We start from the raw sequence: 24,562 nt of genomic DNA, 5'->3' as shown, positions 1-24,562 counted from the left end.
TCCCCGCACCGCGAGGGCCGGGCTCCGCCTGGCGGCACCGCCGCGCACCGCCGAACCCGCGCGTGAACGCGCACTGCGCGCCCCCTACAGGGAGACCCCCCCCCCCCCCCCCCAGAGGGACCGCCCCCAAAAGGGCCCCCCTGTAGGGACAGCTCATAGCGACCCCAGACCATAGGGACCCCCATAGGACACCCCATAATGAGCCCCCCCTCTTAGGGACCCCCATAGGACACCCCCCCCTTATGGACCCTCCATAGTGACATCCCCTCCAAAGGGACATCCCATAATGAGCCCCGACCATAGGGACCCCCCCATAGAGACCCTCTCAGAGGGCTCCCCCCATACGGACACCCCATAGTGAGCCCCCCTCCCCTTTAGGGACCCTCCATAGTGAACCTCTGTAGGGACCCCTCCAAAGGGACGCCCTATAGTGACCCCCCCCATAGGATCCCCCCCATAAGGCCACTCCCGTAGGGGCCCCTCATAGTGACCCCCACCCATAGAGACCCCCCCCATAGGGTTTTCTCCTACAAACACCCCCCCCTTCATAGGAACACCTCATAGGGACACCCCATAATGAGCCCCCCCTCTTAGGGACCCCCAATAGGGAACCCCCACATGCCCCCCTCCCCCAGAGTGAGGCCCCTCCTCTTAGGGACCCCCCTATAGGGGATGACACTCATAAGGGCTGCCCCCATAGACATCCTTCCTTAGGGTCTCCCCCATGGGAACCCCCCCATAGGGACACCCTGTAGTGACCCCCCACCCAGAAGGACCCCCACCCATAGAGACCCCCCCATAGAGACCCCCCATAGGGACATCCCAATAAGGACACCCCATAGTGAACCCTTCCCCATAGCAGCCCCCCATAGTGAGCCCCCCAAAGGCACCCTCCCATAGGACACCCCATAATGCCCCCCACCCATAAAGACCCCCATAGGGCTCCCCACATAGGGACACCCTGTAGGGACATCTCACAGTGACCCCCAACCATAGGAACCCCCTTTTAGGGACCCCCCATAGTGAACACCCATAGGGCTGCCCCATAGTGACCCCCTCCCCCACAGTAACCCTCCCACAAAGAGACCCTGTCCATTGGGACCCCCCCACATAGGGACCCCCCCACATAGGGACACCCCCAAAGCTACTCTCCCTATAGGGACCCCCTAGAGGGACACCCATAAGAACTCCCCCCATAGAGACCCCCCCATAGGGACATCCCCACAGGGACACCCCCATAGTGAACCCCCCCTCAGATACCCTTCCCATAAGAGAAACCCCATAAGGACAGCCTCAGAAGGACACAAGGGACACCCATAAGGGCTCCTCCCATAGTAACCCCCCCCCCCCCCAGGGACACCCCCACAGGGATGCCCTCCATAATTACAGCCCCACAGATGCACACCAACAGTCATTCCCCTATAGGGACCCCTCCATAGAGACACCCCCCCAATATGGGAACCCCCACTGAGACACACCAATAGGCATCCCCCCTATGCAGCCCCCCCACAGAGCCTCCCCATAGGGACCCCCCCAATAGGGACATCCCCCATAGAGGCACCCCAGTAGGCATCCCCCCATAGGGACCCCCATAAGGACACCCCCATCGGGACACACTCATAGGGACCCTTCAATAAGGACACCCCTATAGAGACACCCCAATAGGCATCTGCCCCATAAGGACCCTCCATAGGGACACCCCCCTACAGGGATTCCCCCCCCCATTGGGTCACCTCAATACCAAGTGTCACCAAGTGCACTGCTGAGATTTATTGGAGGGGGAAGTGGGGGGGAGGCCTATAGGAACCTGGGGGGGATGGGGACAGTGGGGTGGGGCTACGGGGACATTGGGAACCCACTGATGTTGGGGACAATGGGGCAGGGACATTGGGGTGGGACTACGGGGACATTGGGGCAGGTGTGGGGTGCTGGGGACATTGGGGTGCGAAGGGGGACATTGGGAACGCACAGATGTTGGGGACATCGGAGTGGGAATGGGGACATCGAGGCAGGTGTGGGGTGCTGGGGACATTGGGGAAAGGAGGGGGGCATGGGGACGGGACTATGGGGACACTGAAACAGGAGTGAGGGGACATTGGGGCAGGAGAGGAGTGCTGGGGACCTTGGGATGGGGACATTGGGAGCTCATAGATTTTGGGGACACTGGGGCAAGTGTGGGGCACTGGGGTGGGACTATGGGGACACTGGGAACCCACAGACGTTGGGGACACTGGGGCAGGTATGGGGTGTGGGGGGCAATGGGGCAGGGATGGGGAGATGGGGGCAAAACTATGGGGAAACTGGGGCAGGTGTGAGGCTCTGGGGACGTTGGGGCAGGGGTGGGGACATTGGGGTGGGACTACAGGGACGCTGGGAACCTACAGATGTTGGGGACATCAGGGCAGGAACATGGGGGGAAGGGGTGGCTATGGGGACACGGGGCAGGTGTGGGGCTATAGGGACATTGGGGTGGGAAGGGGGACATTGGGAACCCATAGATGGTGGGGACACTGGGGCAGGGTTGGGGACATTAGGGCAGGATTTGGGGACACTGGGAACCCACAGACATTGAGGACAACAGGGTTGGGACACTGGGGGGGCTATAGGGACATTGGGGCAGGTGTGGGGCACTGAGGACACTGGGGGAGGGATGGGGACATTGAGAACCCACAGATGTTGGGGACAGTGGGGTAGGAATGGAGACAGTGGGGCTGGGATGGGGACACTGGGGTGGGACTACAGGGACACTGGGACCCACAGCTGTTGGGGACACGGGGCAGGGGTGGGGCTCTGAGGACACTGGGGCAGGGATGGGGACGCTGGGGCAGGTGTAGGGTGCTTGGGACGTTGGGAACCCATAGATGTTGGGGACATGGGGTGGGGATGGGACATGGGGGACGTGAGGGGGGGCAGGACATGGGGTCCCTCCCCTACCCCTGGCCATCCCCCATCTCCGGGCCCTGTCCCTGTTCCTGTCCCACTGCCCCCTCCCCGATGTCCCCCTCCGCCGGCGGCCGCGTCCTCTTGAAGAACCCCATCTGCAGGAGGGGACAACGTGACCCCACAGCGCCCATCAGGGCCCCACTGCGGGGTCCTCCCCCACCCCCCCACCCCCCCCCAGCACTCACCATCCCCATCAGGAGGACGAGGAGGGCGAGCAGGAGGAGCCCCGCCAGCACCCCCAGCACCACCCACCACACCGGGACGGCAACGGGCCGCGAGCGCAGCACCTCGGTGACAGCCTGGGGGGATGGGGGACACGGGGACAGTGCCACCACAGCGGGGACACCGGGAGACCCCGAGGGACAGCACCGTACCGTGGCAGTGCCATGGGGCAGCGTGTGGGGCCGGATGTGGTACGGCATGGCTGAAGTGTTGAAGGAACCCCATGAGCGGATGGAGAGGTGCTGGGGGTGGTCATCCTGCTGGGGACACGTGGGGACACGTGGGGATGGCACACGGTGTCCCCACGGGTGTTTGCCATGTGGCCCAGGGCTGTGGCACGGCACCACTGTGGGGACACCATGGGGACACAGAGGGGACAACATGGGGACACCATTGGGACATCAAGAGGACACCATGGGGACACCATTGAGAAACCATTGAGAAACCAAGAGGACACCATGAGGACACCATGAGGACACCATGGGGACACCACAAAGGCACCACAATGATACCATGGGGACACACCATGGGGACACCACGGGGACAACGTGGGAATGCTGTGAGGACACCATGGGAACACATTATGGGAACACCATGGGGACATTGTGGGAGCATCATGGGGACATCGTGGGGACACACAGTGACACAATGGGGACACCATGAGGACACCGTGGGGACACTGTGAGGACAGCATGGGGACATGGTGGTGATGCCATGGGGCCCCACAAGGACATCATAGGGACACCGCGGGGTCACCATGAGAAAAGCAGAAGGACAGCACATGGAGACACATGGTGACACTGCAGGGACACCATAAGGACACTGTGGAGACACAGTGACACCATGGGGTCACTATGAGGACATCATGGGGACATACAGGGACACCATAGGGACGCTATGGGGACACCATAAGGACACAGTGGGGACATCATGGGGACACCATGGGGACACACATTGACACCATGAGGACACCATGGGGACACTATGGGGACACTATGGGGACACCACAAGGAAAGTAGAAGGACATCATGGAGACACACGGTGACCCCACGGGGACACCATGGGGACACTGCGAGGACACCATGGGGACACAGTGGTGACACCGTGAGGACACTATGAGAACATCATGGGGACACCATGAGGACACCATGGGGACATGGTGGTGACATCATGAGGACACACAGTGACACCATGGAGACACTACGAGAACATCATGGGGACACAGGGTGACACCATGGGGATGCCATAAGGACACCATGAGGACAAAATGGGGACACCATCATAGGGACACGATGGCGATGCCATGAAGGCACACAGCGACAGAATGGGACACTGGGACAAAATGGGGACACCATGGGGACACCATGGGGACACTATGGGGACACCACAAGGAAACCACAAGAACACCACAAGGACATCATGGGGACACACAGTGACACGTGGGAACACCATGGGGACACCATGGGGACAACATGGGGACAACACGGGGGCACAGTGGTGACGCTGTGGGGACACCACGAGGACACCATGGGGACAGAGGGGACAGCAGTGGCACAGTGCCACTACCTGCTGCAGGGTCTCCATCCAGAGCAGCGCACGGACGGCCACCAACACGCGCTGTCCCTGCGCCATGCTGCCCACCTGGCACCACACCTCTGCGCAGGTGGCATTGCCACAGTCCTGTGGGCACAGCACATGTCACACATCACATGTCACATGTCACACGTCCCCCCGTCCCCAGCCATCCCCACGTCCCCCTCTCACCACACTGACGCTCTCCTCCTCGTCCCCCACATCCCTGCGCTCCCGCCGCCGTGTCCCATTGTGCTCCATATCTGGGGGTTGGGTCACCTCCAGCTGGGACAGACGGACACCCGTTCAGCACGGTGCCACCCGCGCCGTCCCCACGCTCGTCCCTGTGTGTCACCTGCATGGGGTTGAGGTCTGGGGGCGGCATGCAGGCGATGCCACCCTCGGTGCCCATCTCCAGGAGGTACAGCAGAGTGCGGCCGCCCGCGGCGATGGGGACATGGAGGCTCAGGGTGACATTGGTGACAGTGGCCGGGCCCTTATTGTGCAGCTGTGGGGTGACATTGGGTGGCACTCGGTGGCACTTTGGGGCCGTGCCACCCCCACCCCCCTGTGCCATCCCCTACCTGGTAGACGTGCTCCACACGCACCCCGTGGTCCTCCAGCCGGCGGCTGTCCCCAGCCCGCTGCCACTCCATGGGCAGCACCGTGGTGGCAGGCAGGGACATGCTGGTGACACACGGGGACGTGTGGGGTCACCTCCCCGCGGCCCCACGGCCCCGCAGCCCCTCATCCTCACCCCCTCAGCTCCATCTCCGCGTGCGCTTCCACAGGGATGGTGACAGCCGCGGTGACACTGGGGCTGTTCTTACTGCGGGGACAGCAGGGTGAGCACAGCACCACTCGGGGACATGGCACAGGGACAGCGTGGGGACAGCATGGGGACGGCATCACCTCCTGAGCTGCAGATGGAAAGTGATGGCATCGCCCGCGTCCTCCAACCCGGTGACACTCAGCTCCATGGCCACAGCGATCTGCGGGGCGGCACGAGGGGACACGAGGCGATATGAGGGGACACGGGGACAGGAGGGGACACGGGAGGTGACAGTGCCACCCACCTGCGTGCTCGCCTTCATGGGGTTGCCCATCTCGCACACCACCACGTGGGTTCCGTTCTCCTTCCTGGGGTTGCAGCTCAGCTTCTCCTGTCCCCATAGCGGTGACATCGGGTGACACCACGTCTCCACAGTGTCATCATCCCAAACCCAATGTCACCATCCCACATCCAATGTCACCATCCCATAGTCAGTGTCACTGTCCCATATCTGACATCACCATTCCAAACCCAATGTCACCATCCCATAGCAGATGTCACCACCCCACGTCCAGTGTCACTGCCCCATATTCAGTGTCACCACCCCATACCCGATGTCACCACCCCCTACTCAATGCCACCACCCCATACCCATTGTCACCATCCCATACCCTGTGCCATTGTCCCACACCTGATGTCACCACCCCATACTCAGTGTCACCACCCCGTACCCATTGGCACCACCCCACACTCAGTGTCACCACCCCACAACCAGAGTCACTGTCCCATACTCAGTGTCACCACCCCAAACCCATTGTCACCATCCCACAACCAGTGTCACTGTCCCATACTCAGTGTCACCACTCCATGTCCCATGTCCCCACCCCACACCTGATGTCACCACCCCCTCCCCAATGTCACCATCCCATACCCTGTGCCACTGTCCCATACTCGGTGTCACCACCCCGTACCAATGTCCCCATACCAGTGTCCCCATCGCAGCCCCGCTGCCACCCACCTTTGTGTCACTCAGTGCCCGCTGATAGAAGCTGCCATCCGGGAGCTGCACCCAAAGCTCGGCCTCGAAAGCCCCCTCCCCTGCATTGGTGGCCCTGACCCGCAGTGTCACCGCGTTGTCATCGCCGATCCGCAGCCGTGCGTCCAGCCTGGGGACAGCGGGTCAGGGGGGGCTGGGGAGGGGGTGGGGGCTGCGGGGGTCCTGGGGGGGCTCACGTGTGTGCAGAGAGGTGCAGGTCGGGGACGCAGATGTTGTCATCGCCGCAGTCCTCCAGGATGATGTGGGTCTGGGGGGGGGACAGCACGGGGACGTCGCCAGGGGTGGATGGACGCGGGGACGTGGGGGACGTGGGGACAGCGAGTGGGGGCACCCCAAGGGATGGTGAGGGGTGGCAGCGCCCCACGTGTCCCCGCTGTCCCCTACCTGCGCCTGCACGTGGGTGTCCCCATAGAGCACCAACCCCAGGCCGTGGGGATGCGGGGACGGCAGCGCCAGGCTGAGGCTGGTGACAATGGGGCTCAGCTTGTCCCTGAAGTCCCCTTCGTCCTGGGACACAGCGGTGGCACTCCGTGGGGTGGACTGCCTCGTGTTGGCTGTCACTGCCCCCACACCGACCTCACCGCCCCATATCTGATGTCACTGTCCCATAAGCAGCATCACTGGCCCAAACCCGATGCCACCATCCCATATTCAGTGCCACCATCCCATACCTGATGTCACCATTTCATATCCAATGTCCCCATCCTATACTCAGTGTCACCATCCCAACACCTGATGTCACTGTCCCAAGCCTGATGTCACCGTCCCGAACCTGATGTCACCATCCCATATTCAGTCACTGTCCCATACCTGACGTCACCACCTCAAACCCAGTGTCACCATCCCATACTCAGTGTCCCCGTCCCATATTCAATGCCACTGTCCCACACCTGACATTCCGTACCCATCCCATACTCAATGTCACTGCCCCAAACCCGGTGTCACTGTCCCACATCCAATGTCACCATCCCATAACCAATGTCACCATCTCATACTCACAGTCACTGTCTCAAACCCAGTGTCACCATCCCACAGCTCTTGTCACCACCCCACACCCAATGTCATCACCCCACACTTGATGTCATGGTCCCAAACCCCATGTCACCACCCCACACACAATGTCACCATCTCACACTCAATGTCATTGCCCCAAACCCAATGTCACTGCCCCACATCCAATGTCACCATCCCATACTCAACGCCCCCATCCCATATTTAATGCCACCTCCCCACACCTAATGTCACCATCACGTACTCAATGTCATTGTCTCAAACCCTGTGTGACCACCCCAAGCCCAGTGTCACCATCCCATACCCAATGCCACCATCTCACACTCGATGTCACTGCCCCAAACCCAGTGTCACCATCCCATACCCAATGCCACCATCCCATATCCAATGTCACCATCCCATACTCAATGTCATTGTCCCAAACCCTGTGTGACCACCCCAAGCCCAGTGTCACCATCCCACACCCAATGTCTCCATCCCACACCAGATGTCATGATCCCAAACCCCATGTCACCACCCCACACCTAATGTCACCATCCCATACCCAACGCCACCATCTCACACTGGATGTCACTGCCCCAAACCCAGTGTCATACCATCCCATACCCAACGCCCCCATCCCATATTTAATGTCACCACCCCCCGCCCGGTGCCACCATGCCGTACCCTCAGGTACGCAGCCAGTCGGTGACACTGCGGTGACACCCCCGGATCCAAGGTCACCTCCTGCTGCCACGCCGCCTGCTGTCCCTGCAGCAATAGGACCCTCCGGTGTCCCCGCTGCTTCAGGCGGTCCAGCTGCAGCTCTGCCATCAGCCCTGAGGTGACAACGTGGTGACAACGCCGCGCCGGTGCCACCAACCCAGCCGCCCCGTCACGCTGCGCTCACGGATGCTGTGAGGGATGCGGCGTCCCGACACGGAGACACACAGCTGCACTGGGAAACTGTGGGGACACGGCCGTGTGGGGTGTCCCCATGGCTGTCCCCAAAGGGGTGTCCCCATACAGTGTCCCCATGACCATGTCCCCATGGCTGTCCCCAAAAGGGTGTCCCCACGGTGCCCCACACGGTGTCCCCATGACCATGTCCCCATGGCGTCCCCATGGTGATGTCCCCAAAGTGATGTCCCGGTGGCCGTGTCCCCATGGCGCCCCCATAGAGTGTCCCCACAGCAGCGTCCTCGTGGCTCTGTCCCCACAGTGTCCCCACGGCTGTGTCCCCAGAGTGGTGTCCCCACGGCTGTGTCTCCATGGAGTCCCCATGGTGCCCCCATAGAGCGTCCCAGTGGCAGTGTCCCCGAAGCAGTGTCCCCATGACTCTGTCCCCAGTGTCCCCAAAGTGGTGTCTCCATGGCATTGTCCCCACAGTGTCCCCATGCCTCTGTCCCCATGGTGCCCCCATAGAGCGTCCCAGTGGCAGTGTCCCCGAAGCAGTGTCCCCATGACTCTGTCCCCAGTGTCCCCAAAGTGGTGTCTCCATGGCATTGTCCCCACAGTGTCCCCATGCCTCTGTCCCCATGGTGCCCCCATAGAGCGTCCCAGTGGCAGTGTCCCCAAGGCAGTCTCCCCATGCCTCTGTCCCCACAGTGTCCCCATGGCCATGTTCCCATGGTGTCCTCATGGTGTCCCCATGGTGATGTCCCCAAAGTGATGTCCCCATGGCTCTGTCCCCACAGCGTCCCAATGGCGGTGTCTCCTCGGTGCCCCCCTGGAGCATCCCAGTGGTGGTGACCCCAAAGTGGTGTCCCCATGGTTCCCCCACTGTGTGTCCCCATGGCCATGTTCCTACAGTGTCCCCATGGTTCTGTCCCCATGATGTCCCCATGGCAGGGTCCCCATGACTGTGTCCCCATGGTGTCCCCATAGAACGTCCCAGTGTTGGTGTTCCCAAAGTGGTGTCCCCATGGCTGTATCCCAAAGTGTCCTCGAAGTGGTGTCCCCATGGCAGTGTCCCCAGGATGGTGCCCCAATCGTGCCCCCATGCTGTCCCTATGGCCGTGTCCCCACAGTGTCCCCAGAGCGGTGTCCCCATGGCAGTGTCCCATATGGGATGGTGACGCTGAGTGTGGTTCCCAAGATGGTGCCCCAATGGTGTCCCCGTGGCGGTGTCCCCAGCGTTGTGTCCCCCCTCACCAGGTGACCCTGCTGTCACTCCCTGGCAGGACGCACTCCATCACTTGTGGGTTCAGCCCGCTGGGGACGCTCAGCTGTGCCTGGGCCACCACCACAGGCCGTGCCCTGCATTGCGGTGCCATCAGCGCCCGTCGCTATGGGGCAGAGCCCCCCAACCCCCCACGGCAGCACCCACCGGTACACCGCCACCTTGGAGACCCCAAAAGCGCCGACCAGCAGATCTGTGGGGCACAGAGGGGTTGGTGACACACGGTGGCACATGGGTGGCCCAGGGTGGCACAGCCATGCCCCATAACAGGGTGCCCATGGCCATATGGGGGTACCCATGGCCATATCTGGGTGCCCGTGGCCATATGGGGGTACCCATGGCCATACTGGGGTATCCATGGCCATATTGGGGTACCCATTGCCATATCAGAATATCCATGGCCATATCAAGGTACTCATGGCCATACCTGGGTACCCATGGCCATATCAAAATATCCATGGTCATATTGGGGTACCCATGGCCATACTGGGGTACCCATGGCCATACCTGGGTACCCGTTGCCATCGATGTCGGTGGCACCACGGAGCGCGAAGCCGAAGGCGGCAGGGCCGGGGAAGGGGCTGCTGAGACGCTGCGTTGGGGTCGGGCTCAGCCCCTCACGCTGACCCCGGAAGATGAGCACGGCCCCACTGCCATCATCACCGCCGTATGGGGCGCCCACTGCCACGTCTGGGGATGTGGGGACAGTGGGAGTGTGGCGGTGGGTGGTAATGGGGTGGCACGGGGAGGGGCGAGAGGGGCGGTGGGGTGGGGGTGGGGATGGGTTGGGTGGCACTGGGAGGGGACAGCAGGGGGCTGTAGGGTGACAGTGGATGGAAGGGAGCATTGGAGATCTATGGGGTGGCAAGGTTTTAGTTCTGTGGCACTGGGTGGAATCGACAAAGGATGATGGAGTGTTGTGGGGTGGGTCAGGGGGTGATGGGGTGATGGGTCGCACTGGGATGGGCAGTGAGGGGCTATGGGGTGACAAGGTTATGGGGCGGGCAGCAATGGGGCAGCATGGAAAGGTGCAATGGGGTGGGGTGGGGGGGTGATGGGGTGACGGGTGGGATGGCACTGGGAGGCACTGGGAGGGGATAATGAGGGCCATGGGGTGGGGTTGGGGGCTGGGTGGCACCGGGAGGGGCAGCGGGGGGCTATGGGGTGACAGAGCAGTGATGGAAGGGGGCTGTGGGGTTCTGTGGGGTGACAAGGCTATGGGGCGGGCTGCAATGGGGCAGCATGGAGAGGGGCAATGCAGAGCTACGGGGGGGTCAGAGGGTGACGGGGCGACGGGGTGGGCGGCACTGGGCGGCACTGGGAGGGGGAACAGTGGGCTGTGGGGTGACAATAGAGGAAGGGAACACTGGGGTTCTGTGGGGTGACAGGGGTACGGGGCGGGCTGCAGTGGGGCACCATAGGGCAGCGCAGTGCTTCGGGCGGGTGACGGGGTGAGGGGCCGGGGGCACCGGGGGCTTTGCGGGCTCAGCCGCGGCCCCGTGTCGCCGTTACCGCCGCAGCCGTCCAGGTCCAGGTCCCCCAGCGGGGCGATGGCGGCGGCGAAGCGGCCGTAGGGCTCCGTGCCCGTCAGGGTTTGGGGGCGCCGCTCCCACGGCCGCCGGGAGCCCCCCAGGTAGGCGTAGAGCCGCCCCACCTCGCGCTGCTTCCCCTCCGCGCGCCGCTCCACGAACAGCGGGGCTCCCACCAGGACGTCGTCCCTCCTGCCGCCGTCCCAACCGTGGTCCCACAGCCCCAAAGCCCGGGGCTCCACTGCCTCCATGGCCCCATAACCCCATGGCTCCACTGTCTCATAATCCCATAACCTTGAAACCCCATAACTCTGTGGCCCCATAATCCCGGAACCCCACAACTCCACGGCTTCATTGCTCCATGACCACATGATCCCACAGCCCCATAACCCCATGGTTCCATTGCCCCATAACCCCATGGTTTCGTTGCCCCATGCCTCCATAACCCCACAGGTCCATGGCCCCATAACCCCATGGTTCCAAAGCCCTATAACCCCATAACTCCAAGGTTCCACTGCCCCATAGATAGCTCCATGACCCCATGATTCCACAGCCCCACAACTCCATGGTTCCATTGTCCCATAACCCCCTACATCCATGTCCCCATAACCCCATGGCCCCAAAACCCCATCACTCCAAGGCCCCATTACCCCATGGCCCCATAACCCCATACATCCAAGTCCCCATAACCCCATGGCCCCATAACGCCATCACTCCAAGGCCCCATAACCCCATGGCCCCATAACGCCATCACTCCAAGGCCCCATAACCCCATGGCCCCATAACGCCATCACTCCAAGGCCCCATAACCCCATGGCCCCATAACCCCATCACTCCAAGGCCCCATTACTCCATGGCTCCATAACCCCATTACTCCAAGTCCCCATAACCCCATTGCCCCATAACCCCATTACTCCAAGTCCCCATAACCCCATTGCCCCATAACCTCATCACTCCAAGTCCCCATAACCCCATTGCCCCACAACCCCCTCACTCCAAGGCCCCATAACCCCATGGCCCCATATCCCCACAGCCCCACATGGGGTCAGGAGGCTCTTGGTGCTGTCACATTTGGGATCCTCACCCGTCCCCGTTGACATCGGCCACGGCCACAGTGTGCCCAAAGTAGGAGGCCACCTGGGGGTGGGGGGGGCAATGGGGTGGGGGTGGCACCAGGTGCAGAGTGGGGTTACCAGGGCTCCATGCTATGGGGTGCTATGGGGCAATGCATGGGGTGCTATGGGGTGATGCATGGGGTGCTATGGGGCGGTGCATTGAGTGCTATGGGGTGGTGCATGGGGTGCTGTGGGGTGAGGCATTGGGTGCTATGGGGTGATGCATGGGGTGCTATGGGGTGGTGCATTGAGTGCTATGGGGTGATGTGTGGGGTGCTATGGGGTTGTACATGGGGTGCTATGAGGTGCTGCATGGGGTGCTATGGGGCGGTGCATGGGGTACTATGGGGTGATGCATGGGGTGCTATGGGGTTGTACATGGGGTGCTATGGGGCAATGCATGGGGTGCTATGGGGTGAGGCATTGGGTGCCATGCAGTGATGCATTGGGTGCTATGGGGTGATGTGTGGGGTGCTATGGGGTTGTACATGGGGTGCTATGAGGTGCTGCATGGGGTGCTATGGGGCGGTGCATGGGGTACTATGGGGTGATGCATGGGGTGCTATGGGGTTGTACATGGGGTGCTATGGGGCGGTGCTTGGGGTGCTATGGGGTGAGGCATTGGGTGCTATGGGGTGATGCATGAGGTGCTATGGGGCGGTGCATGGGGTGCTATCGGGCGGTGCTTGGGGTGCTATGGGGCGGTGCATTGGGTGCTATGGGGCGGTGCATGGGGTGCTATGGGGCGGTGCATGGGTGCAGTACCTGCTCGCTGGGGATGCCATACAGCCGGCGCAGCGATGGCCCGCTGAAGATCTCTACCTGCCCCATAGCGCTGTCGGTCCCTGATGGCCCACGGGGCGCCCGCCCCATTGCAGGACACCCCCCGCCCCACAGCGCCCGCTCACCTCGCCCCTCGTGTTGCCTTTATTGGGGACCCCCACTACGAACTCTGTGGGGTGGGCCGGCCCTGAGCGCCCGCGGCTTCTGGGGCACAGGGGGCCGTGGGGCCACAGCCCAACAAAGGGGTTTGGGGGGAAAACGGGCAGCAAACCTTTGGTTTCGGGGTTGCCATCGAACTCTCCCACGGCCACGGAGTACCCTGTGGGGACAGGGGCACGGTCACCCCTCTGCCCCCCGAGTTCCCCCCCCCCAAGCAGTGGGGCAGGGCTGCTCACCCCGGTACCCGTCGATGTATTCGGGGTCTGCCTGCTCAACTGTGGGGCGGCCGGGGCTGTGGGACCACAGCAGGGAGGAGTTGGGGAAACGGGCGAGGATGGAGGCCGCCTCCACCACGTACAGCAGCCCTGCCACGGCAGCGCTCGTCACACAGGGACACACAGGGACACACAGGGACACACGTGGTGGCACCCATTGCCACCCACTGTCACCTGTTGTGTCACCACTGTGACTCCCATTGACACCCGTTGTGGCACCCATTGTCACGCATTGACGCTCATTGTCTGTCGCTGCTACCTACTGTGTCACCCACCATCACCCATTGTCACCCATTGTGTCACCCACTGTGTCACCCACTGTGGCACCCATTGTGGCACCCACTGTGTCACCCATTGTCACTTGCTGTCACTCATTGACACCCATTGTCCACCACTGCCACCCCATGTGTCACCCATTGACAGCCACTGTGTCACCCACTGTGTCACCCATTGTGTCACCCATTGTCACCCGCTGTCACTCATTGACACCCATTGTCCACCTCTGCCACCCCATGTGTCACCCACTGACACCCACTGTGTCACCCATTGTGGCCCCCATTGCGACTCCCATTGACACCCATTGTAGCACCCACTGTGTCACCCATTGTGTCACCCATTGTCACCTACTGTCACTCATTGACACCCATTGTCCACCACTGCCACCCCATGTGTCACCCATTGACACCCACTGTGTCACCCATTGTGGCCCCCATTGTGACTCCCATTGACACCCATTGTCACCCACTGTGTCACCCACTGTCACCAATTGACACTCACTGTGTCACCCATTGTGTCACCCACTGTGTCATCCATTGTCACCTACTGTCACTCATTGACACCCATTGTCCACCACTGCCACCCCATGTGTCACCCACTGACACCCGTTGTGTCACCCACTGTGTCACCCACTGTCACCAATTGACACACATTGACACCCATTGTGTCACCCATTGACACCCATTGTGGCATCCATTGTGGCACCCATTGTGACTCCCATTGACACCCATTGTAGCACCCACTGTGTCACCCACTGTCACCAATTGTTACCCACTGTGTCACCCATTGTGTCACCCATTGTCACCTACTGTCACTCATTGACACCCATTGTCCTCCACTGCCACCCCACGTGTCACCCACTGACACCCACTGTAGCACCCACTTTGTCACCCACTGTCACCAACTGACACACATTGTAACCCAATGTGTCACCCATTGTCACCCACTGTCACTCACTGACACCCACTGTCCCCCAGTGACCCCACTGTGTCCCCCATTGACACCCATTGTGGCACCCATTGTGGCACCCATTTTCTCTGTCACCCACTGTCACCCACTGACATACATTGACACCCACTGTCACCCACTGTGCCACCCATTGTGACTCCCATCGTCACCCACCGCGTCCCCCATTGTCCCCCATTGTGCCCCTCTGTCCCCCACTGTCGCAGTGCTGTCACACGGGGCTGGGGGCTGCACTCACCCCTGAAGTAATACCCCCCCGGAGCACCCAGCGCCAGCGTGCCGTCCTGTGGGGAGACGTGTGCCAGGCTGCCCCACAGCCACCCCATAGGGACGCCCCAAACACCACACCCCACAGCACCCCATAGCGATGTCCCCATGGCCACCCCCTAGAGCGCCCCACAGGGACGTCCCAAGTACCACCCCCGGATGGCCCCATAGGGATATCCCATTAATTTTCCCATTAACTGCTCCCCAGAGCAACCCACAGAGACACCCCCACGGCCACCCAATGGAATGCCCCATAAGGACACCCCACAGCCACCCCCTGGATGACCCCATAGGGACGTCCCGTTAACCAGTCCTGGGAGAGCCCCATAGGAATATCTGCACGGACATCTCACGGATGGCCCCACAGGGATATCCCATTGCCCACCCCATGGAGCTCCCCATAGGAACACCCTCATGTTCTCCCCATGGATGGCCCCATAGGGATGTCCCCATTACCCACCCCATGGAGCTCCCCATAGGGATATCCCATAAACCTCCCCTAGATCACCCCATAGGGACATCCCGTTAACCACCCCTTGGAGCTCCCCATAGGGACATCCCAAGCATCATCCATTGGAGCATCCCACAGGGACATCCCCACGGCCACCCCATGGATGGTCCCATAGAGACATCCCCATCAACCATCCCATGGAGCTCCCCATAAGGACATCCTATTACCCACCCCCTGGATCACCCCATAGGGACATCCCAAGTATCATCTGTTAGAGCACCCCACAGAGACATCCTCATGGCCACCCCGTGAATGGCCCCAAAGGGATGTCCCCATTAACCACCCTCTGGAGCACCCCATAGGGACGACCTCATAGCCACCCCATGGATGGTCCCATAGGGACATCCCCATGGTCACCCCATGGAGCTCCCCACAGGGACATCTTCATAGTCACGCCATGCATGGCCCAATGCGGAAGTCCCCATTAACCGCCCCCTGGAGCACCCCATAGGAACACCCTTGTGGTCTCCCCATGGCTGGCCCCATAGGGATGTCCCCATTACCCACCCCATGGATCTCCCCACAGGGACATCCCAAGTATCATCCATTGGAGCATCCCATAAGGACATCCCATTATCCAGCCCCAGTAGCCCCATAGGATCACCCCACATCCCCCTCCCACCCCCACCCCCATCCCTACAGCCCTCACAGACCCCAGGAGCACCCATAGCCCCACGTACCCCACATACCCCCATGTACCCACATACCCTACGTACCCCATGTACCCTACATACGTCACATACCCACATACCCACATACCCCACGTATCCCATGTACCCCATGTACCCCACATACCCCACATACCCCACATACCCACATACCCCATGTATCCCACGTACCCAAGTACCCCCATGTATCCCATGTATCCCACATACCCCCACATACCCCATGTACCCCACGTACCCATGCACCCCCACATACCCCACATACCCATGTACCCCAAGTACTTCAAGTACCCCACATACCCCATGTACCCCATGTACCCCACGTACCCAAGTACCCCACATACCCCCATGTATCCCACGTACCCCACATACCCCACATACCCATGTACCCCATGTACCCTAAGTACCCCATGTACCCGACATATCCCATGTACCCCATGTACCCTACGTACCCCACATACCCCACGTACCCAAGTACCCCACATACCCCCACATACCCCACATACCCATGTACCCCACATACCCCATGTACCCCATGTATCCCACGTACCCCACATACCCCCATGTATCCCACATACCCCCACATACCCATGTACCCCACGTACCCATGCACCCCCACATACCCCACATACCCCACATACCCATGTACCCCAAGTACCCCAAGTACCCCACATACCCCATGTACCCCATGTACCCTATGTACCCCAAGTACCCCACATACCCCACATACCCATGTACCCCATGTACCCTACATACCCCACATACCCAAGTACCCCAAGTACCCCACGTACCCGACATACCCCATGTACCCCAAGTACCCCACATACCCCACATACCCAAGTACCCCAAGTACCCCAAGTGCCCCAAGTGCCCCAAGTACCCCAAGTGCCCCAAGTGCCCCAAGTACCCCAAGTGCCCCAAGTGCCCCAAGTGCCCCAGCTCTCACCGCGGTGACGGCGGCGCTGAAGCCGATCTCGCAGTAGCGCTGGTCGAGCACTGCGGGCACAGCGGCTCAGCTCCCCCCAACCTGGGGGTCCCGCCCCGTCCCCCCTCGCCCCCTGCTCACCGTACTTGGTGTCCCGATACGAGGCGGCCATGCGCACATCCCGGCACGGGGAGATCCAGGCCAGGCTGCGCAGCCCCGCGCTGCCCACATAGCAGGCGCCCACCGGGGTGCGGAACGCCTGGCTGCGCCCCCGCACCGCGTTCCAGTGCTGCAGCGGGGCGCAGGCCTGCGGGGACGTTTGGGGTGGGCGCCCACCCTGCTGTGACGCCGACCCCCCCCCCACCCCGCAGCCTGCGGCACCCACCAGCAGCGTGCCGGCGTGGCTGGCCAGCGATGCTCCCAACCACTGCCTTGATTTGTGCACCTGCAGCTGCACCACGTCTCTGAGCTCCTCTTCGTCCCCTGAAAGGGGGGGGAAAGGCAGGGAAGCAGTCAGTGGGGTGATGTGGGGTGACGTGGGGTGATACGGGGTGATGTGGGGTGATTTGGGGTGATATAGGGTGACATGGGGTGATATGGGGTGATTTGGGGTGACAAGGGATGATATGGGGTGATATGGGTTGACATGGTGACACGGGCTGATCTGGGGTGATTTGGGGGGATGTGGGGTAATATGGGATGATATAGGGTGATATGGGGTGATTTGGGGTGATGCAGGGTGATGTGGGGTGATGCGGGGTGATTCGGGGTGATATGGGGTGATGTGGGGTGATGTGGGGTGATTTGGGGTGATGTGGGGTGATGTGGGATGATATGGGGTGATATGGGTTGACATGGTGACACAGGGTGATTTGGGGTGATATAGGGGGATATGGGGTGACATGGGGTGACATGGGGTGACATGGGGCCCAACTCCCACCCACGGTGTCAGGAGGATAGGGGGCACAGGGACAGACCCCCACCCATCTCCAGTGCCCATGGGGATGGGGTGCCATGGGATGATGCGGAGGGCAATATGGGCTGCTATGAGGTGCCATGGGGTGCCATGGGGTGCCATGGGGTGCTATGGGGTGCTATGGGGTGCTATGGGGTGCCATGGGGTGCCGCGGTGCCGCCCCCACCAGCGCTGTCGATGGACACGAGCCGACACGCTGCCGGTCCCGGCGGCCACGAGCAGAGGAAGACGGCTCCGGGTTCGGTGACGTTGGGCTGCGAGGTGTTGGCACGCGGGGCGCCCACGGCCACGCCGACCCTGCGGGCAGCGCCCACAGCCCCCTGTACCCCACATCCCCCCCACGACCCCCATCCCTTCCCTACGACCCCCACATACCCCGGATCTCCCATCTCCTCCCCGTGACCCCCACGCCCCCCAAACCCCCCCTCATCCCTTCTCCATGACGCCCACATCCTCCCCATCCCTTCCCCAGGACCCCCGTGTCCTCCACGTCCCCCCATCCCTTCCCCATGTCCCCATACCCCCATCATCCCCACCCCCCCCCACCCCTTCCCCACATCCCCCCCTCCCCACCCCCCCCCACGACCCCCGTGTCCCCCACACCCCCCATCCCTTCCCCCCGCCCCTCGCCTTCATCCTCGCATCCCCCCGCCCACCTTCCCCCATGCACGTGGAAATCCAGCGCAAAGCCGAAGTAGCTGCCGTCGGGCCCTCGGTAGGCGCTGTGCTGTGCGTGCAGCAGCTGCACGCCGGCGGTCCCGCGCAGCGCCCCGAGCAGCAGCAGCACCGGTACCGGTACCGTCACCATCGGTACCGCCGGCAGCAGCGCGGACCCCATCGCCGCCCCGCAGGCGCTCAGCCCCGCTGTGCCCCGCAGGCGGCCGGCAGGGGGGTCCGAACACCGGGGCGCCCCGGGGGGGTCATCCGGCCCCGAGGTTATCGCCGCGCCCAGACGGAAGCGCTGAGCGCCCCCCATCCGCCCCCCCGGAGCTTCGCGCTGTCACAGCGCTGCGCTGCCCCGGAGCTCCGCACCCGCAGCGCCCGCCGCCCCCCGCAGCTGTGCCCACAATGAGGACGTCTCCCCCCCCACCCCCAGATCCCACCCCCATCTCCGTGAGTTTCCCCCACCCCTTGCAGGACCTCTTCTCCCCTCTCCAGGATGTCAGCCCCCCTCCAAGATCTCCCCCCCACCCCCCTTCCAGGACCTCTCCCCCACCTCCGGTACCTCACTCCTTCCAGGACCCCCCCACCACCGCCAGAACGTCTCCCCTCCCCCCTTCCAGGACCTCCCATCCCCACAGACCGTGTCGTCCCCCCCCCCAACGCAGACCCACGGCCGCCGCCGTTCCACAAACCGTCGCTTTATTAGAAAGCCCCCCCATGTACAGCATATATATATATTTATATCTCTCTTATGTGACACAGTTAAATACAGGCCGGCGCTCGTTAAGCAGCGGGAGGTTAACGAGCGGTGGGTCCCCAGCACCCCAACCCGACCCCCCCGCGCCCCACGGAGGGCCCCGCGCCCCCCCCCGCCCTCAGTGCAATTCTGTACGTTAAACAAAAATAGAGATATCCTATAAATTAACGGGGACGGGCACAGCGCTCCTCCTGCCTTCCCACGGCCGCAGCTCCACAGGGGGTCCCTGCTGCCATCCCCCCCCATGGGCGGCAGTGGGGCCGGGGGCTTCCCAGGAGGAGCCCCTCCAACAGCCGGGGGTCGCGGAGGCCCAGCGCCGCACGGAGCTGTGGGGACGGCCGGGAGTTTGGGTCGGCTGCGTGTCCCATTGGGGTCCCACCGGGGGTCTCCCTGGAGCCCATTGGACATCCCAGCGGGGTCCCGCAGGAGTCCCATTGGATGTCCCACTGAAGCCCACCGGAGATCCCACTGGACCCTTTGGAATTCCCATCAGATGTCCCACTGGAGCCCAGCGGAGTCCCATTGGAGCTCACTGGATGTCCCACTGAAGTCCAACCGGAGCCCCTGGGGATGCCACTGGAGCCTCTGGGGTCCCACTGGAGTCCCACTGGACGTCACACTGAACCCTCCACAGGTCCCGTCAGGTGTCCCCCCGCAGCCCATCGGATGTCCTGCTGGGAGTTCCACTGGAGCCCCACTGGATGTCTCACTGGGGGTCCCCCGGAGTCCAATTGGATTTCCCGCTGGAGCCCACTGCAGATCCCATCAGATTTCCACTGGAGCCCGTCGGGGGCCTTTGCAGGTCCCACTGGATGGTGCCCCATCAGAAGCCTCTGGGGGTGCCATCAGTTGACCCACTGGAGTCCCACTGGATGTCCCACTGGAGCTCTGTGGGGGTCCTGACATCAGACATTCTCTGGAGCCCACTGGACGTCCCACTGGCGGCCCCAGTGGAACACCCTGCACACGCTGACCCCTCCGTGTTTCTTTGGCTGCTCGAGAGTGAACGTAAATCCCATCCTCACCTTCCAGCCGGGTCAGCTTCGCCCCCGAGCTCAACACCCTTCCCCCTCGGCGGCTCCGCGCCCGCCCTTCAGGTGCCGTGGCTCGGGGGGTGCTGCAAGTCCTGCCCTGAGAAGATGGGGTGCAGCAAAGGGTGAAGGTGCAGCGCCGTGGCGGCGGCGGCGGCGGCGGGACGCGGGGCGAGGAGCGTCGGGTAGAGCGCGTGGGGCACGGGGTGGAAGGTGAAGGGGCCCGGGTGGATGGCCGAGGCCGGAATGATGTGAATGGGGTGGCTGGTGAGGAAAGTGGCGGGGTGGCCCGGGATGATGGAGTGGGTGAGGTGGGACAAGGAGATGGGCGTCAGGTGGGGCTGGGGGATGTGGTGCACCTGAGCGAGGGGCTGTGGGTGGGGGTGCGGGTGGATGCCAATGGCGGCGGCGGCGGCGGCCGCGTGGTGCTGCAGGATGGCGTGCTGCACCGTGGTGATGGACGTGGCCGAGGCGGCCGCCGGCTGCGGGATGTGGATGGGCTGCAGGGCGGGCGCCGCGGGGGCCAGCGCAGCCGAGGCGGGGAAAGCCTTGACCTGCTTGGCCAGGAGCTGCTGCTGGATGTGCTGCTGGGCCGCCTGCTGCAGCTTGCTGTACTTCTCCATCTCCTCGGGTGTGAAGGTGATGGGCTGGCTCTCCAGCGGCGCGAGCGAGGAGTCCTCCCCTCCGTCGCGGTCCCCCTCCATGCCGGGCTCGCCGCCCTGCGGCACGTAGCCGGGGAAGTGCTCCACGTCGGGGACCAGCGGCATCATGGCTGTGTCCACGGGCACGGGCTGGCTGCCCCCGTCCATCGGCTCCAGCGCCTCGCGATCACCCGGGGCCGCGAGGAAGGTGTGGGGCAGCACCAGGTCCCCAGAGCTGAAGCACTCGGGCAGCGCCGGCGCTTCCAGGGGAACGGAGGGCATCTCCTCCTCACGCTTCTGCTCCTCCAGAGCCACGTCCTGCAGCCCCAACGCCGCATCCCCCAGCAGCGGCTGCCCGCCCAGCGGCGCATCCTCCGCCCCTTCAGAATCTGACAGCTCCTCACCCCTCTCCATTCCGGACTCCTCGTACCGCTTGGCGTTGGGCTTTCGCACGGTCGGCAGTTTTCCAATCAAGGGCAGAACGGGTTTGTTGCCCAGAGAGGGAGGGAGCTTTGGGCCGAAGTAGCCCTGCGGAGGGTCTTTGAGCTTGATGCCCACCTTGCCGGCCCCCACCAGCATCTCATCGGCGACACAGGGCTTCTTCTCCACCTTCCGGGACTGGACCTTCTCCAGGAGCAGCTTAGCGGTGACGGAATTTCTCTCTTCAGGGCTGCAGTCACCCTCCGAGGCACGGCTGGTGCCCGAGCCGCTGTTCTGGGACCCCCTGGGTTCCTCCCCTTTGCCGTCCTCTTTCTTCATGGCCCCTTCACCTCGCGCCGCTCGGAAGTAGTGCGGCGACTGCGAGCGGTAGATCTTGGACCTGATGAAGTCTCTCCTCCCCGACCTCCTCTCCTCGGGGCTCTCGTGGCCGCGGGAGCCCTTCCTCGAGAGCGACCGCTGTGAGTGGCTCCTGGTGCTGCGCCCGCGGCTGTAGCTGCGGCTGCGCTTCCAGCTGCGCCCCGTCATGCTGCGGCTCCTCCTCTTGCTGCGACTGCGGCTGCAGCTGCTGCTCCGTGTCCGGCCCCGGCTGCGTGTCCTCGACCTCCTGCTCCGGCTCCTCGACCTGCTCCTGCTCGAGCTGTAGTCTTCAGAAGAGGAGTACTTACGCCGCTTCGACCTGTTGTAGTCGGAGTCGTCCTCCGAGTCCTGCGAGCGCTTGGAGCACCGCGACCGCCCGCTGTAGTCGCTGTAGCTGTCAGAGTAGCTCCGGCGGCGGCTGTAGCGGCTGCGGTCGGACGAAGCGTCGGAGCTGCTGGAGTAGGAGCGCCGCGAGGAGTGCCCGCGCCCCGACGCGGAGCGGCTCTGTGAGCGCTCGCTGCCCGACCCGTAGTCATCACTGTACTGAGAGCGCTTACCACGAGAGCCCTCGTCGCTGTCGTCCTCGTCCCCGCTGCTCTGCCGGCTGCGGCGCGGCCCCAAGCACCGTCGGCGTGCAGCCCTGCGTTTCTTGGGGCCGTGCTCGGGGCACGAGGCACCGCTGTCCTCCTTCTTCCCACTGCTGCCCTCCTCTGCCGACAGAGACTTCCTCTGCGACTCCTGCGAGCAGCGCTTCTTCTTCTGGAAGTGGCCGCACTCCTCGGACAGCTCGGCCTTCAGCGCCCGCTCCGATTCGGTAGAAAGAGAGGATTTCACTTTTTTGTGCCGGTGCCGTCTCCGTTTCCTGGGTTTCTCCTCACCCAGGTCAGTTTTGCGGCTCTTTTCCTCAGGCTCTTCCTTGTGTTTGCGTTTGTGCCTGCTGGACTTTTTGTGCTTCTTTTTCTTCTTGTGCTTGTGGGATTTGCCAGCCTTACCCCGGCCGCTTCCGCTCCTCCCACTCTCGTCGCCCTCACCCTCACCTTCGCCCTTGCCCTGCAGGCAGCCCTCCTGCTTGCCCTGGGACAGAGATCTGCTCTCCGCCCCTCCAGAACCGTCGGTGATGCTGTCCACCTCCTTGGCTTTGCTCATCTCTCCAAACTCTGCGTTCTGGATGTTCTCCCTGCACAGCCCGCCCGGATCCTTGGATTTCTCTGCCCCTTTACCTTTCGCATCTTTGTTGCGGGAGAGCTTGAAATCGAAGTACAGAGGATTACAGCTGTAGGAAACAGACGGCTCCGCTTTGGTAAATATGAGGAGCTCAGAAGGCCACTGCAGAGTGGTGCTCTCATCCTTACTCAGAACCGGAATGAAGGGCCCCGTTGGTGGCCTGGGCCCCTCTGGGACCTCCCTGCAGCTCGGGGCAGGCTGGGCAGCATCGCCGGGCACGCCTGGCTCAGGCAGGCTGCTCTCTGCCAGGCACTTGCTCTCCTGCGCACTTACGTCTTCTGGGGTTTCCTTCTGTTCCACCTTGCCCTGCTGAGCGGTGCTTTCGGGTGCGCTCTGCTCCTTTGGCTGTGCCATGCTCTCGGCTGCCTTCTCCACGTGCTTGCTGGGTTTGGGTTTAGGGGAATTTCCCTTTCTGACTTCATTTGTGGTTTTTTTGTTCACGTTTTCAGCTTCCGTTTGTTCTGTGGACTTCATGAAAAGCAGGAACTGGAAGTTGGGCTTTACTTTACAGTGGGCTGGGGGGATATAATGGTAGTACTCTGGTTCAACCGCCGTCGGTCCGTCCTCTCGCCTCATCTTTTTCAGTTTGGACAGCGTGGTGGCCAGAGACCCGCTGTCTTTGTCATGGTCGTCGTCCTCCGTCTTGCCGTCAGAACTATTTGTGCTTTCACCCTCTCCGGCTTTCTGCAGGCCCCCTCCATCCGAGGACCCTTTCTCATCAGCTTTAGCTCCATCTGCAGAACTCGATTCATCCACGTGATCCTTGAAAACCGAAGCGATGGTCTCCAGTTTCACCGGAGTCTTCTTGGCAAAGGAGAACGACACTCCGATCTTCTGCAGCGGGGTTCCCAACGCACCCTTAATGCCAAAGCTGACAGCTTGTGCTGCCTGCAGGGGTGCCTGGCCTGGCACGGCGCTGCCACTGCCCTGCCCCACGTTTAGGAAACCCCTGTCTGTGCCCATCTCCCCGCCTGGGCCTGACGTCTGGGTGAATGAGCTGCTGTTGGCCGCAGCGTCATCGTCGTCCCCACCTTCCTCGTCCACAGCCACAGTTGTGGTTCTGAACATGGGGCCGCTTCCCGGAGCGCTGTGGGAACAAGAGAAAATGTTGATGGCTGCCTGTTTCGGTTGGAAGGGATCCTTAAGATCACCTAGTTCCAACCCCTGTGCTATAGGTTGGGACACCTTCCTCTAGACCAGGTTGCTCGCAGCCCCATCCAGCCTGGCTTTGAGCGCTTCCAGGGAGGGGGCAACCACAACCTC

General features: G+C 62.4%; 2 protein-coding genes across 18 annotated transcripts in view; both read right to left on the bottom strand.

Moving 5' to 3' along the window:
* Positions 1 to 807: 807 nt before the first annotated feature.
* On the bottom strand, positions 808 to 19,176 carry ITGA2B (integrin subunit alpha 2b). Of its 13 annotated transcripts, XM_090124965.1 has the most exons (30): positions 18,842 to 19,090; positions 18,352 to 18,482; positions 17,595 to 17,692; positions 17,351 to 17,516; positions 17,231 to 17,280; positions 15,080 to 15,125; positions 13,561 to 13,689; positions 13,437 to 13,484; positions 13,291 to 13,334; positions 13,148 to 13,204; positions 12,352 to 12,404; positions 11,251 to 11,459; positions 10,246 to 10,428; positions 9,886 to 9,931; positions 9,711 to 9,815; positions 8,467 to 8,522; positions 8,244 to 8,395; positions 6,951 to 7,073; positions 6,743 to 6,813; positions 6,528 to 6,675; positions 5,814 to 5,900; positions 5,650 to 5,729; positions 5,495 to 5,566; positions 5,322 to 5,424; positions 5,093 to 5,245; positions 4,930 to 5,022; positions 4,732 to 4,845; positions 3,318 to 3,425; positions 3,129 to 3,242; positions 2,838 to 3,038 (listed from the first exon to the last, which is right to left on the bottom strand). In XM_090124965.1, the coding sequence occupies exons 1-30, from the start codon at positions 19,021 to 19,023 to the stop codon at positions 2,931 to 2,933; spliced, it is 3,129 nt and encodes a 1,042-aa protein (XP_089981091.1). In that variant the 5' UTR covers positions 19,024 to 19,090; the 3' UTR covers positions 2,838 to 2,930. The 13 variants fall into 13 exon arrangements, with proteins under 13 accessions (XP_089981081.1, XP_089981078.1, XP_089981079.1 ...); XM_090124964.1 differs by lacking the exon at positions 3,129 to 3,242 and having other exon boundaries at positions 842 to 3,038; positions 3,318 to 3,511; positions 18,842 to 19,094; XM_090124953.1 differs by lacking the exon at positions 3,129 to 3,242 and having other exon boundaries at positions 827 to 3,038; positions 3,318 to 3,511; positions 10,246 to 11,459; positions 18,842 to 19,176.
* Positions 19,177 to 19,526: 350 nt separating this feature from the next.
* Positions 19,527 to 24,562, bottom strand: part of GPATCH8 (G-patch domain containing 8) — a 29,979-nt gene continuing 24,943 nt past the window's right edge. For all 5 annotated transcript variants that reach the window (XM_031600991.2, XM_031600993.2, XM_090125363.1 and 2 more), the window contains one exon: positions 19,527 to 24,386. In XM_031600991.2, the coding sequence (XP_031456851.2) occupies positions 20,699 to 24,386 (3,688 nt within the window). In that variant the 3' untranslated portion in view covers positions 19,527 to 20,698. The remainder of the gene's footprint in view (positions 24,387 to 24,562) is intronic.

Source organism: Phasianus colchicus, chromosome 26, assembly GCF_987193195.1.
Source record: "Phasianus colchicus chromosome 26, bPhaCol1.hap1.1, whole genome shotgun sequence".
NCBI lineage: Eukaryota > Metazoa > Chordata > Aves > Galliformes > Phasianidae > Phasianus > Phasianus colchicus.
Note: the sequence above shows the minus strand (reverse complement) of the source record. Positions and strands in the feature narration are given on the sequence as shown.